The sequence below is a fragment of the Coregonus clupeaformis genome, unplaced genomic scaffold (assembly GCF_020615455.1).
Source record: "Coregonus clupeaformis isolate EN_2021a unplaced genomic scaffold, ASM2061545v1 scaf0261, whole genome shotgun sequence".
Lineage (NCBI taxonomy): Eukaryota > Metazoa > Chordata > Actinopteri > Salmoniformes > Salmonidae > Coregonus > Coregonus clupeaformis.
In genome coordinates, this window is record NW_025533716.1 from 447,956 (window position 1) to 463,042 (window position 15,087).

The 15,087-nt window shown below is 47.2% G+C and overlaps 1 protein-coding gene across 1 annotated transcript in view; it reads right to left on the reverse strand.

The window, feature by feature from the left end:
* LOC121551904 (lysine-specific demethylase 4C) overlaps nt 1-11,194 on the reverse strand; it is a 36,873-nt gene extending 25,679 nt beyond the window's left edge. Inside the window, exons 1-4 of the mRNA XM_045214469.1 lie at nt 10,814-11,194; nt 8,471-8,646; nt 6,582-6,696; nt 5,816-6,009 (exon numbers count right to left, since the gene is read on the reverse strand). Coding sequence (XP_045070404.1) covers nt 5,816-6,009; nt 6,582-6,696; nt 8,471-8,646; nt 10,814-10,957 — 629 coding nt within the window. The 5' untranslated portion in view covers nt 10,958-11,194. The remainder of the gene's footprint in view (nt 1-5,815; nt 6,010-6,581; nt 6,697-8,470; nt 8,647-10,813) is intronic.
* Between the last annotated feature and the right edge of the window lie 3,893 nt (nt 11,195-15,087).

Here is a 15,087-nt window from a genome sequence, read left to right on the forward strand (position 1 = left end):
CGTTTATACTGTTAATATACCTGGAGACAGAGACAGCGTTTATACTGTTAATATACCTGGAGACAGAGACAGCGTTTATACTGTTAATATACCTGGAGACAGAGACAGCGTTTATACTGTTAATATACCTGGAGACAGAGACAGCGTTTATACTGTTAATATACCTGGAGACAGAGACAGCGTTTATACTGTTAATATACCTGGAGACAGAGACAGCGTTTATACTGTTAATATACCTGGAGACAGAGACAGCGTTTATACTGTTAATATACCTGGAGACAGAGACAGCGTTTATACTGTTAATATACCTGGAGACAGAGACAGCGTTTATACTGTTAATATACCTGGAGACAGAGACAGCGTTTATACTGTTAATATACCTGGAGACAGAGACAGCGTTTATACTGTTAATATACCTGGAGACAGAGACATCGTTTATACTGTTAATATACCTGGAGACAGAGACAGCGTTTATACTGTTAATATACCTGGAGACAGAGACAGCGTTTATACTGTTAATATACCTGGAGACAGAGACAGCGTTTATACTGTTAATATACCTGGAGACAGAGACAGCGTTTATACTGTTAATATACCTGGAGACAGAGACAGCGTTTATACTGTTAATATACCTGGAGACAGAGACAGCGTTTATACTGTTAATATACCTGGAGACAGAGACAGCGTTTATACTGTTAATATACCTGGAGACAGAGACAGCGTTTATACTGTTAATATACCTGGAGACAGAGACAGCGTTTATACTGTTAATATACCTGGAGACAGAGACAGCGTTTATACTGTTAATATACCTGGAGACAGAGACAGCGTTTATACTGTTAATATACCTGGAGACAGAGACAGCGTTTATACTGTTAATATACCTGGAGACAGAGACAGCGTTTATACTGTTAATATACCTGGAGACAGAGACAGCGTTTATACTGTTAATATACCTGGAGACAGAGACAGCGTTTATACTGTTAATATACCTGGAGACAGAGACAGCGTTTATACTGTTAATATACCTGGAGACAGAGACAGCGTTTATACTGTTAATATACCTGGAGACAGAGACAGCGTTTATACTGTTAATATACCTGGAGACAGAGACAGCGTTTATACTGTTAATATACCTGGAGACAGAGACAGCGTTTATACTGTTAATATACCTGGAGACAGAGACAGCGTTTATACTGTTAATATACCTGGAGACAGAGACAGCGTTTATACTGTTAATATACCTGGAGACAGAGACAGCGTTTATACTGTTAATATACCTGGAGACAGAGACAGCGTTTATACTGTTAATATACCTGGAGACAGAGACAGCGTTTATACTGTTAATATACCTGGAGACAGAGACAGCGTTTATACTGTTAATATACCTGGAGACAGAGACAGCGTTTATACTGTTAATATACCTGGAGACAGAGACAGCGTTTATACTGTTAATATACCTGGAGACAGAGACAGCGTTTATACTGTTAATATACCTGGAGACAGAGACAGCGTTTATACTGTTAATATACCTGGAGACAGAGACAGCGTTTATACTGTTAATATACCTGGAGACAGAGACAGCGTTTATACTGTTAATATACCTGGAGACAGAGACAGCGTTTATACTGTTAATATACCTGGAGACAGAGACAGCGTTTATACTGTTAATATACCTGGAGACAGAGACAGCGTTTATACTGTTAATATACCTGGAGACAGAGACAGCGTTTATACTGTTAATATACCTGGAGACAGAGACAGCGTTTATACTGTTAATATACCTGGAGACAGAGACAGCGTTTATACTGTTAATATACCTGGAGACAGAGACAGCGTTTATACTGTTAATATACCTGGAGACAGAGACAGCGTTTATACTGTTAATATACCTGGAGACAGAGACAGCGTTTATACTGTTAATATACCTGGAGACAGAGACAGCGTTTATACTGTTAATATACCTGGAGACAGAGACAGCGTTTATACTGTTAATATACCTGGAGACAGAGACAGCGTTTATACTGTTAATATACCTGGAGACAGAGACAGCGTTTATACTGTTAATATACCTGGAGACAGAGACAGCGTTTATACTGTTAATATACCTGGAGACAGAGACAGCGTTTATACTGTTAATATACCTGGAGACAGAGACAGCGTTTATACTGTTAATATACCTGGAGACAGAGACAGCGTTTATACTGTTAATATACCTGGAGACAGAGACAGCGTTTATACTGTTAATATACCTGGAGACAGAGACAGCGTTTATACTGTTAATATACCTGGAGACAGAGACAGCGTTTATACTGTTAATATACCTGGAGACAGAGACAGCGTTTATACTGTTAATATACCTGGAGACAGAGACAGCGTTTATACTGTTAATATACCTGGAGACAGAGACAGCGTTTATACTGTTAATATACCTGGAGACAGAGACAGCGTTTATACTGTTAATATACCTGGAGACAGAGACAGCGTTTATACTGTTAATATACCTGGAGACAGAGACAGCGTTTATACTGTTAATATACCTGGAGACAGAGACAGCGTTTATACTGTTAATATACCTGGAGACAGAGACAGCGTTTATACTGTTAATATACCTGGAGACAGAGACAGCGTTTACACTGTTAATATACCTGGAGACAGAGACAGCGTTTATACTGTTAATATACCTGGAGACAGAGACAGCGTTTATACTGTTAATATACCTGGAGACAGAGACAGCGTTTATACTGTTAATATACCTGGAGACAGAGACAGCGTTTATACTGTTAATATACCTGGAGACAGAGACAGCGTTTATACTGTTAATATACCTGGAGACAGAGACAGCGTTTATACTGTTAATATACCTGGAGACAGAGACAGCGTTTATACTGTTAATATACCTGGAGACAGAGACAGCGTTTATACTGTTAATATACCTGGAGACAGAGACAGCGTTTATACTGTTAATATACCTGGAGACAGAGACAGCGTTTATACTGTTAATATACCTGGAGACAGAGACAGCGTTTATACTGTTAATATACCTGGAGACAGAGACAGCGTTTATACTGTTAATATACCTGGAGACAGAGACAGCGTTTATACTGTTAATATACCTGGAGACAGAGACAGCGTTTATACTGTTAATATACCTGGAGACAGAGACAGCGTTTATACTGTTAATATACCTGGAGACAGAGACAGCGTTTATACTGTTAATATACCTGGAGACAGAGACAGCGTTTATACTGTTAATATACCTGGAGACAGAGACAGCGTTTACACTGTTAATATACCTGGAGACAGAGACAGCGTTTATACTGTTAATATACCTGGAGACAGAGACAGCGTTTATACTGTTAATATACCTGGAGACAGAGACAGCGTTTATACTGTTAATATACCTGGAGACAGAGACAGCGTTTATACTGTTAATATACCTGGAGACAGAGACAGCGTTTATACTGTTAATATACCTGGAGACAGAGACAGCGTTTATACTGTTAATATACCTGGAGACAGAGACAGCGTTTATACTGTTAATATACCTGGAGACAGAGACAGCGTTTATACTGTTAATATACCTGGAGACAGAGACAGCGTTTATACTGTTAATATACCTGGAGACAGAGACAGCGTTTATACTGTTAATATACCTGGAGACAGAGACAGCGTTTATACTGTTAATATACCTGGAGACAGAGACAGCGTTTATACTGTTAATATACCTGGAGACAGAGACAGCGTTTATACTGTTAATATACCTGGAGACAGAGACAGCGTTTACACTGTTAATACATCATGTAAATACTAAACTAGCCTATGGGTAGGTCTTATGTAGAGGGAGACAAACTGTTCAGATGTTCCATCATTTACAGTGACAATACTGCCACCTAGTGGTGAGCCTTGGAATTACAACTATTCCAAAGTTCCTGCCATAGAACCAGGAGAAGTCTTTTAGAATTCCCTCAGGGTTCCTAGGCATTCCATTTCACTCCCACCCCCTCTACCATCAGAAGACCATACTATCTGCCACATATTCACCTGTCAGTCTGAGATAAGGGTGTGTGTGTGTGTGTCTGCCAGATCAAGTAAAGGGGAGAGATGAGGACTGCCCCAGGAGTGGCAGAGGTGAGGGGTGAGGAGGGGTTGAGAGAAGAGCTTCTCTGTGCTGCTAGCCTCCAGGGAAAGACTGTCAAAATGGGGAGAACTGTGTGTGTGTGTGTGTGTGTGTTGCAGGGCTTCCTGCTCTAATGAGCAGCAGTATACCTCCAGAGGAAGAGAGAGATGGGCAGACTAAGAAAAGGAGAGAGGGAGGAGGAAAGAGGGAGTGAGACAAGCTGACGAGGGAGGAATAAAGGAGTCATTCCCACCTATCTCTCCCTCCAACCCTGCCTCCCTTTCCTCCCATCTCTCCCTCCAACCCTGCCTCCCTTTCCTCCCATCTCTCCCTCCAACCCATCTCTCCCTCCAACGCTACCTCCCTTTCCACCCATCTCTCCCTCCAACCCTGCCTCCCTTTCCTCCCATCTCTCCCTCCAACCCTGCCTCCCTTTCCACCCATCTCTCCCTCCAACCCTGCCTCCCTTTCCACCCATCTCTCCCTCCAACCCTGCCTCCCTTTCCTCCCATCTCTCCCTCCAACGCTACCTCCCTTTCCACCCATCTCTCCCTCCAACGCTACCTCCCTTTCCACCCATCTCTCCCTCCAACCCTGCCTCCCTTTCCACCCATCTCTCCCTCCAACGCTACCTCCCTTTCCTCCCATCTCTCCCTCCAACCCTGCCTCCCTTTCCACCCATCTCTCCCTCCAACGCTACCTCCCTTTCCACCCATCTCTCCCTCCAACGCTGCCTCCCTTTCCTCCCATCTCTCCCTCCAACGCTACCTCCCTTTCCACCCATCTCTACCTCCAACGCTGCCTCCCTTTCCTCCCATCTCTCCCTCCCATCTCTCCCTCCAACGCTACCTCCCTTTCCACCCATCTCTCCCTCCAACGCTACCTCCCTTTCCTCCCATCTCTCCCTCCAACGCTACCTCCCTTTCCACCCATCTCTCCCTCCAACCCTGCCTCCCTTTCCACCCATCTCTCCCTCCAACGCTACCTCCCTTTCCACCCATCTCTCCCTCCAACGCTACCTCCCTTTCCTCCCATCTCTCCCTCCAACGCTACCTCCCTTTCCACCCATCTCTCCCTCCAACGCTGCCTCCCTTTCCTCCCATCTCTCCCTCCAACGCTACCTCCCTTTCCTCCCATCTCTCCCTCCAACGCTACCTCCCTTTCCTCCCATCTCTCCCTCCAACCCTGCCTCCCTTTCCTCCCATCTCTCCCTCCAACCCTGCCTCCCTTTCCTCCCATCTCTCCCTCCAACCCTGCCTCCCTTTCCTCCCATCTCTCCCTCCAACGCTGCCTCCCTTTCCTCCCATCTCTCCCTCCAACGCTGCCTCCCTTTCCTCCCATCTCTCCCTCCAACGCTGCCTCCCTTTCCTCCCATCTCTCCCTCCAACGCTGCCTCCCTTTCCTCCCATCTCTCCCTCCAACCCTGCCTCCCTTTCCTCCCATCTCTCCCTCCAACGCTGCCTCCCTTTCCACCCATCTCTCCCTCCAACCCTCCCTCCCTTTCCTCCCATCTCTCCCTTTCCTCCCATCTCTCCCTCCAACCCTGCCTCCCTTTCCACCCATCTCTCCCTCCCTTTCCACCCATCTCTCCCTCCCATCTCTCCCTCCCTTTCCTCCCATCTCTCCCTCCAACGCTGCCTCTCTGTTTGTCTGAGACAACATGCTACCAAATAACCCCACATAACTATCCCCTACCAGGACTTGGGCTCTCCAAAGTGCAGGTAGTTGATGCTGTAGAGGTCCATGTCTTCAGTGTGCCAGGAGAAGCTGGTCTTCCACATGCCAAAGTACAGGTAGGGTGTGTTGACCCCCTGGATAGAAACACCACAGTCCTCTTCAATCACATCCAGGATGGAGTTGAGGTGGCCGATGTTCCACTCCTCTATACCCTAGAGAAGGGAGAGAGGAGGAGAGAGAGGGAATTAGAGGTCCTCTGTAGCTCAATTGGTAGAGCACGGTGCTTGTAACGCCAGGGTAGTGGGTTCGATCCCCGGGACCACCCATACGTAAAAATGTATGCACACATGACTGTAAGTCGCTTTGGATAAAAGCGTCTGCTAAATGGCATATTATTATTATTAGAGGAAAGACAGAAGCGAGAGAGAGAAGATGGAAAGTAGCTAGATAGAGTTGAGGTGTCCGATGTTCCACTCCTCTATACTATACCCTGCACCAGGAGAGAGGAGAGGACATGCTGAGATGATTAGAAAGCCATATACAGGGAGTGAAATTACAGTGATCACCATGATCAGTGATGAGAGAGGAGAGAGAGAGAGAGAGGAGAGAGAGAGAGGAGAGAGAGAGAGGGAGAGAGAGAGAGGAGAGAGAGGAGAGAGAGGAGAGAGAGGGGAGAGAGAGAGGAGAGAGAGAGGAGAGAGAGAGAGACATGGAATAAGATGGAAAAGGGTTTGAAAACGGATGAAGAGAGAGACTGATATTCTATGATTCCTGAGACATCTACCTCGTCATAGAGGCTCCCGGGGACGTCAGCTCCATATATGGGAGATACGAAGGTCACGTTCTTCCAGTACTTCCTCTCCAGGTCCTCATAGTTCAGGTAACGGGGAGTACAGTATCTGGAGAGAGAAAATAGTAACATTAAAAACTTAAAATGTCAACGGGGACAGCGATCATTTAGAATGATAAAAGGCATCATGTCGGCACATAAACTTCTAAGTACATTACATTCTAGACTGTAAAGAATCTAAATGAGTTGAATAGACTACCCCTCTGTTCTATAGACTACCCCTCTGTTCTATAGACTACCCCCCTGTTCTATAGACCACCCCTCTGTTCTATAGACCACCCCTCTGTTCTATAGACCACCCCTCTGTTCTATAGACTACCCCTCTGTTCTATAGACCACCCCTCTGCTCTATAGACTACCCCTCTGCTCTATAGACTACCCCTCTGCTCTATAGACTACCCCTCTGTTCTATAGACTACCCCTCTGCTCTATAGACTACCCCTCTGCTCTATAGACCACCCCTCTGTTCTATAGACCACCCCTCTGTTCTATAGACTACCCCTCTGCTCTATAGACTACCCCTCTGCTCTATAGACTACCCCTCTGTTCTATAGACTACCCCTCTGTTCTATAGACCACCCCTCTGCTCTATAGACCACCCCTCTGCTCTATAGACTACCCCTCTGCTCTATAGACTACCCCTCTGCTCTATAGACTACCCCTCTGCTCTATAGACTACCCCTCTGCTCTATAGACTACCCCTCTGCTCTATAGACTACCCCCCTGTTCTATAGACTACCCCCCTGTTCTATAGACTACCCCTCTGCTCTATAGACTACCCCTCTGCTCTATAGACTACCCCTCTGCTCTATAGACCACCCCTCTGTTCTATAGACCACCCCTCTGCTCTATAGACTACCCCTCTGCTCTATAGACTACCCCTCTGCTCTATAGACTACCCCTCTGCTCTATAGACTACCCCTCTGCTCTATAGACCACCCCTCTGCTCTATAGACCACCCCTCTGCTCTATAGACCACCCCTCTGCTCTATAGACCACCCCTCTGTTCTATAGACCACCCCTCTGCTCTATAGACCACCCCTCTGTTCTATAGACTACCCCTCTGTTCTATAGACTACCCCTCTGCTCTATAGACTACCCCTCTGTTCTATAGACCACCCCTCTGTTCTATAGACCACCCCTCTGTTCTATAGACCACCCCTCTGTGCTATAGACTACCCCTCTGTGCTATAGACTACCCCTCTGCTCTATAGACCACCCCTCTGCTCTATAGACTACCCCTCTGTTCTATAGACTACCCCTCTGTTCTATAGACTACCCCTCTGTTCTATAGACTACCCCTCTGTTCTATAGACTACCCCTCTGTTCTATAGACTACCCCTCTGTTCTATAGACTACCCCTCTGTTCTATAGACTACCCCTCTGTTCTATAGACTACCCAGACAGACAACAGGTGAAACTATAGATCTGTTCTATAGACTACCCAGACAGACAACAGGTGAAACTATAGATCTGTTCTATAGACTACCCAGACAGACAACAGGTGAAACTATAGATCTGTTCTATAGACTACCCAGACAGACAACAGGTGAAACTATAGATCTGTTCTATAGACTACCCAGACAGACAACAGGTGAAACTATAGATCTGTTCTATAGACTACCCAGACAGACAACAGGTGAAACCATAGATCTGTTCTATAGACTACCCAGACAGACAACAGGTGAAACCATAGGGTTTCAGACATGAAAAGGATCTTGATTTCTCAGACTGACTTGTCGCTGTTGTTTGTTTGTCTGTTTGTTTACTGTGCCTCTGTCTTTGTCGTGTGTGTGTGCGTGTGCGTGTGTGTAGTTACTGACTTGTCACTGTTGGCGAGGCGTCTGAACTCCTTAACGCTGAGGGGTTTCTTCTGGATGTTGTACTGAGTGAACAGGCCTGATTGACCAGCAACCATCTGCTGTATAGGAGCATGGATCACCAGGTCATCAATATCATCATAGCTACACCGAGGACGCCAGCCCTTAGGAGGAATTACCTGGAGACAGGTAGAGGAGAGAAAGAGGGGGGGGGTTATCACCTGGAGACAGGTAGAGGAGAGAGGGGGGTTATCACCTGGAGACAGGTAGAGGAGAGAGGGGGGGTTATCACCTGGAGACAGGTAGAGGAGAGAGGGGGGGGTTATCACCTGGAGACAGGTAGAGGAGAGAGGGGGGTTATCACCTGGAGACAGGTAGAGGAGAGAGGGGGGGTTATCACCCGGAGACAGGTAGAGGAGAGAGAGAGGGGGGGGTTATCACCTGGAGACAGGTAGAGGAGAGAGGGGGGGTTATCACCTGGAGACAGGTAGAGGAGAGAGGGGGGGTTATCACCTGGAGACAGGTAGAGGAGAGAGGGGGGGGTTATCACCTGGAGACAGGTAGAGGAGAGAGGGGGGTTATCACCTGGAGACAGGTAGAGGAGAGAGGGGGGTTATCACCTGGAGACAGGTAGAGGAGAGAGGGGGGTTATCACCTGGAGACAGGTAGAGGAGAGAGGGGGGTTATCACCCGGAGACAGGTAGAGGAGAGGAGGGGGTTATCACCTGGAGACAGGTAGAGGAGAGAGGGGGGTTATCACCTGGAGACAGGTAGAGGGGGGGGGGTATCACCTGGAGACAGGTAGAGGAGAGAGGGGGGGTTATCACCTGGAGACAGGTAGAGGAGAGAGGGGGGGTTATCACCTGGAGACAGGTAGAGGAGAGAGGGGGGGTTATCACCTGGAGACAGGTAGAGGAGAGGGGGGGGTTATCACCCGGAGACAGGTAGAGGAGAGAGGGGGTTATCACCCGGAGAGAGGTAGAGGAGAGGGGGGGTATCACCTGGAGACAGGTAGAGGAGAGAGGTGGGGTTATCACCTGGAGACAGGTAGAGGAGAGAGGGGGGTTATCACCTGGAGACAGGTAGAGGAGAGGGGGGGGTTATTACCTGGAGACAGGTAGAGGAGAGAGGGGGGGGTTATCACCTGGAGACAGGTAGAGGAGAGAGGGGGGTTATTACCTGGAGACAGGTAGAGGAGAGAGGGGGGTTATTACCTGGAGACAGGTAGAGGAGAGAGAGGGGGTTATTACCTGGAGACAGGTAGAGGAGAAGGGGGGGTTATTACCTGGAGACAGGTAGAGGAGAGAGGGGGGTTATTACCTGGAGACAGGTAGAGGAGAGGGGGGGTTATTACCTGGAGACAGGTAGAGGAGAGAGGGGGGGGTTATTACCTGGAGACAGGTAGAGGAGAGAGGGGGGGTTATTACCTGGAGACAGGTAGAGGAGAGAGGGGGGGTTATTACCTGGAGACAGGTAGAGGAGAGGGGGGGGTTATTACCTGGAGACAGGTAGAGGAGAGAGGGGGGGTTATTACCTGGAGACAGGTAGAGGAGAGGGGGGGTTATCACCTGGAGACAGGTAGAGGAGAGGGGGGGGGGTTATCACCTGGAGACTGGTAGAGGAGAGATGAGGGCTAATTATCTGGAGACAGGTAGAGGAGAGGGGGGGAGGGGTTATTACCTGGAGACAGGTAGAGGAGAGGGGGGGGGTTATCACCTGGAGACTGGTAGAGGAGAGATGAGGGCTAATTATCTGGAGACAGGTAGAGGAGAGGGGGGGAGGGGTTATTACCTGGAGACTGGTAGAGGAGAGGGGGGGAGGGGTTATTACCTGGAGACTGGTAGAGGAGAGAGGGGGGTTATTACCTGGAGACAGGTAGAGGAGAGGGGGGGGTTATTACCTGGAGACAGGTAGAGGAGAGGGGGGGTTATTACCTGGAGACAGGTAGAGGAGAGGGGGGGGTATCACCTGGAGACAGGTAGAGGAGAGGGGGGGGGGGGGTTATCACCTGGAGACTGGTAGAGGAGAGGGGGGGGTTATCACCTGGAGACTGGTAGAGGAGAGAGGAGGGCTAATTATCTGGAGACAGGTAGAGGAGAGGGGGGGGAGGGGTTATTACCTGGAGACAGGTAGAGGAGAGATGGGGGGGTTATTACCTGGAGACAGGTAGAGGAGAGATGGGGGGTTATTACCTGGAGACAGGTAGAGGAGAGAGACTGATAATCCCCAAATTACACTCAGACTAGCACACACATAGGTTGTGCTCTCATCTTTCCCGATCAGACACACACCAAACACACTTCCAGTCCTACTCTCAGGCACACACTCCCCTCCCCACACACACACCTTGGCAAGGCCAGCACGGTGCGCCCCCTGTGACTCCATGTAGGCCAGGTACTGGTTGAAGTCTCTGAATTCCTCCATGGTGGGCCTGAAGGTCATGATCTTGCAGGAGGGGTTAACAGGGCCGTAGACCTCTGCCCCCGCCATCCTGCCTGGTTACACAGATGAAGCCTTGACAGAGGAAATAGCTCAGCCTTATTATAATGGTATTACAGTAATATGTTCTATTACCTACGGGGGGAAGCGGTATAATAACATCCTAAGGAAGCAGGGCAGGAGGGGTTAACAGGGCCGTAGACCTCTGCCCCCGCCATCCTGCCTGGTTACACAGATGAAGCCTTGACAGAGGAAATAGCTCAGCCTTATTATAATGGTATTACAGTAATATGTTCTATTACCTACGGGGAAGCGGTATAATAACATCCTAAGGAAGCAGGGCAGGAGGGGTTAACAGGGGCCGTAGACCTCTGCCCCCGCCATCCTGCCTGGTTACACAGATGAAGCCTTGACAGAGGAAATAGCTCAGCCTTATTATAATGGTATTACAGTAATATGTTCTATTACCTACGGGGGAAGCGGTATAATAACATCCTAAGGAAGCAGGGCAGGAGGGGTTAACAGGGCCGTAGACCTCTGCCCCCGCCATCCTGCCTGGTTACACAGATGAAGCCTTGACAGAGGAAATAGCTCAGCCTTATTATAATGGTATTACAGTAATATGTTCTATTACCTACGGGGGAAGCGGTATAATAACATCCTAAGGAAGCAGGGCAGGAGGGGTTAACAGGGCTGTAGACCTCTGCCCCAGTCATCCTGCCTCAACAAATTAAACCTGGACAGAGAAAAGTTATATAATATAACAGTATATTATAACACAGGCTAGGGCCGTAGACTGCCGGACTAGACTGATAAAACACAGGCTAGGGCCGTAGACTGCCGGACTAGACTGATAAAACACAGGCTAGGGCCGTAGACTGCCGGACTAGACTGATAAAACACAGGCTAGGGCCGTAGACTGCCGGACTAGACTGATAAAACACAGGCTAGGGCCGTAGACTGCCGGACTAGACTGATAAAACACAGGCTAGGGCCGTAGACTGCCGGACTAGACTGATAAAACACAGGCTAGGGCCGTAGACTGCCAGACTGATAAAACACAGGCTAGGGCCGTAGACTGCCGGACTAGACTGATAAAACCTAGAGATACATAGAGATGCTAGATCATACAGTGGGGAAAAAAGTATTTAGTCAGCCACCAATTGTGCAAGTTCTCCCACTTAAAAATATGAGAGAGGCCTGTAATTTTCATCATAGGTACACGTCAACTATGACAGACAAAATGAAAAAAAAAAATCTAGAAAATCACATTGTAGGATTTTTAATGAATTTATTTGCAAATTATGGTGGAAAATAAGTATTTGGTCAATAACAAAAGTTTCTCAATACTTTGTTATATACCCTTTGTTGGTAATGACACAGGTCAAACGTTTTCTGTAAGTCTTCACAAGGTTTTCACACACTGTTGCTGGTATTTTGGCCCATTCCTCCATGCAGATCTCCTCTAGAGCAGAGATGTTTTGGGGCTGTCGCTGGGTAACACAGACTTTCAACTCCCTCCAAAGATTTTCTATGGGGTTGAGATCTGGAGACTGGCTAGGCCACTCCAGGACCTTGAAATGCTTCTTACGAAGCCACTCCTTTGTTGCCCGGGTGGTGTGTTTGGGATCATTGTCATGCTGAAAGACCCAGCCACGTTTCATCTTCAATGCCCTTGCTGATGGAAGTAGGTTTTCACTCAAAATCTCACGATACATGGCCCCATTCATTCTTTCCTTTACACGGATCAGTCGTCCTGGTCCCTTTGCAGAAAAACAGCCCCAAAGCATGATGTTTCCACCCCCATGCTTCACTGTAGGTATGGCCCTAGCCTAACTCCTGAGTGGCGCAGTGGTCTAAGGCACTGCATCGCAGTGCTAACTGTGCCACTAGAGATCCTGGTTCGAATCCAGGCTCTGTCGCAGCCGGCCGCGACCGGGAGACCCATGGGGCGGCGTACAATTGGCCCAGCGTCGTCCAGGGTAGGGGAGGGAATGGCCGGCAGGGATGTAGCTCAGTTGATAGAGCGTGGCGTTTGCAACGCCAGGTTGTAAGTCGCTCTGGATAAGAGCGTCTGCTAAATGACGTAAATGTAAATGTAATGTAAATGTATGGTGTTCTTTGGATGCAACTCAGCATTCTTTGTCCTCCAAACACAACGAGTTGAGTTTTTACCAAAAAGTTCTATTTTGGTTTCATCTGACCATATGACATTCTCCCAATCCTCTTCTGGATCATCCAAATGCACTCTAGCAAACTTCAGACGGGCCTGGACATGTACTGGCTTAAGCAGGGGGACACGTCTGGCACTGCAGGATTTGAGTCCCTGGCGGCGTAGTGTGTTACTGATGGTAGGCTTTGTTACTTTGGTCCCAGCTCTCTGCAGGTCATTCACTAGGTCCCCCCGTGTGGTTCTGGGATTTTTGCTCACCGTTCTTGTGATCATTTTGACCCCACGGGGTGAGATCTTTGCATGGAGCCCCAGATCGAGGGAGATTATCAGTGGTCTTGTATGTCTTCCATTTCCTAATAATTGCTCCCACAGTTGATTTCTTCAAACCAAGCTGCTTACCTATTGCAGATTCAGTCTTCCCAGCCTGGTGCAGGTCTACAATTTTGTTTCTGGTGTCCTTTGACAGCTCTTTGGTCTTGGCCATAGTGGAGTGTGACTGTTTGAGGTTGTGGACAGGTGTCTTTTATACTGATAACAAGTTCAAACAGGTGCCATTAATACAGGTAACGAGTGGAGGACAGAGGAGCCCCTTAAAGAAGAAGTTACAGGTCTGTGAGAGCCAGAAATCTTGCTTTTTGTAGGTGACCAAATACTTATTTTCCACCATAATTTGCTAATAAATTCATTAAAAATCCTACAATGTGATTTTCTGGAGAAAAAAAATCTCAATTTGTCTGTCATAGTTGACGTGTACCTATGATGAAAATTACAGGCCTCTCTCACCTTTTTAAGTGGGAGAACTTGCACAATTGGTGGCTGACTAAATACTTTTTTCCCCCATTGTAGCTAGTCTACATACTAGGTGCAGTATTACAGTAGCACTATCTTACAGCACAGAAGTAACCAAGTATTTACTAAGTAGTATTAAACTGGGTGGTTTGAGCCCTGAATGCTGATTGGCTGACAGACGTGGTATATCAGACCGTATACCACAGGTATGACAAAACATGTATTTTTTCTGCTCTAATTACGCTGGTAATCAGTTTATAATAGCAATAAGGCACCTCGGGGGTTTGTGGTATATGGCCACATACCACACCCCCTCTGGCCTTATTGCTTAATTACACAATAATGACCTAGGTCTATTTATTTATGTATAATTCATTTAAGCAATACTGCAGTCTACACTGTACAACATTGGGTGTTGTTCACAAACCCTGGTCCTGATCTGAGGAGCACCAGCCAAGGTGACAGGCTTCTCTTCCTTCTTCCAGCTCGCTAACACACACCTCTGATTCTACTAATTAACAAATCATCAATCCAATAAGCATTGATAAACTAGTAGATTAGCTGAACTAAACCCAGTGTTGCAGACAGTGCAACACCAATAAATCTCACTCCCAAATGGCACCCTATATAGTGCAATACTTTTGACCAGGGTCCATAGTATGGGAGTATGGGCCCTGGTCAAAAGTAGTGCACTAAATAGGGTGCTCTTTGGGAGGCACCCTAATCTGCCCATTCTCTCTAATGTAACCTTCAGTTTTGCTGTGTTATTCACAAGTTGACCACTGGGTGACGGTCATCTCCCACAAAGGAAATCGTGGTCCTCCAAAATATTCTGACAACCCCCTCTGCTAGTTACCACCAGCAGGGTTCCCATCGCCACGACTCTGTATATCCCAAATGGCACCCTATTCCCTACATAGTGCACTACTTTTGACCAAGGCTCACATCAAAAGTAGAGCACTATATAGGGAATAGGGTCCCATTTGGTACACTAGCTCTGAATTTACTTTGACAAAAGGAGACAAAGGACTAGACAGACAATAACAATTGGTTTCTTACAAAATAGTAAAAGCAAAAATGTACATTGAGGAATAAGCCACAATAAGGATATGTGGTTCAAATCATTCATATAGATCATCTAGCGAAGCAAAGCAATAACAATACAAAGTTACATTTTAATTCATTTGAATAAAATAGGTCTATGAATTCTGTTGTTGCA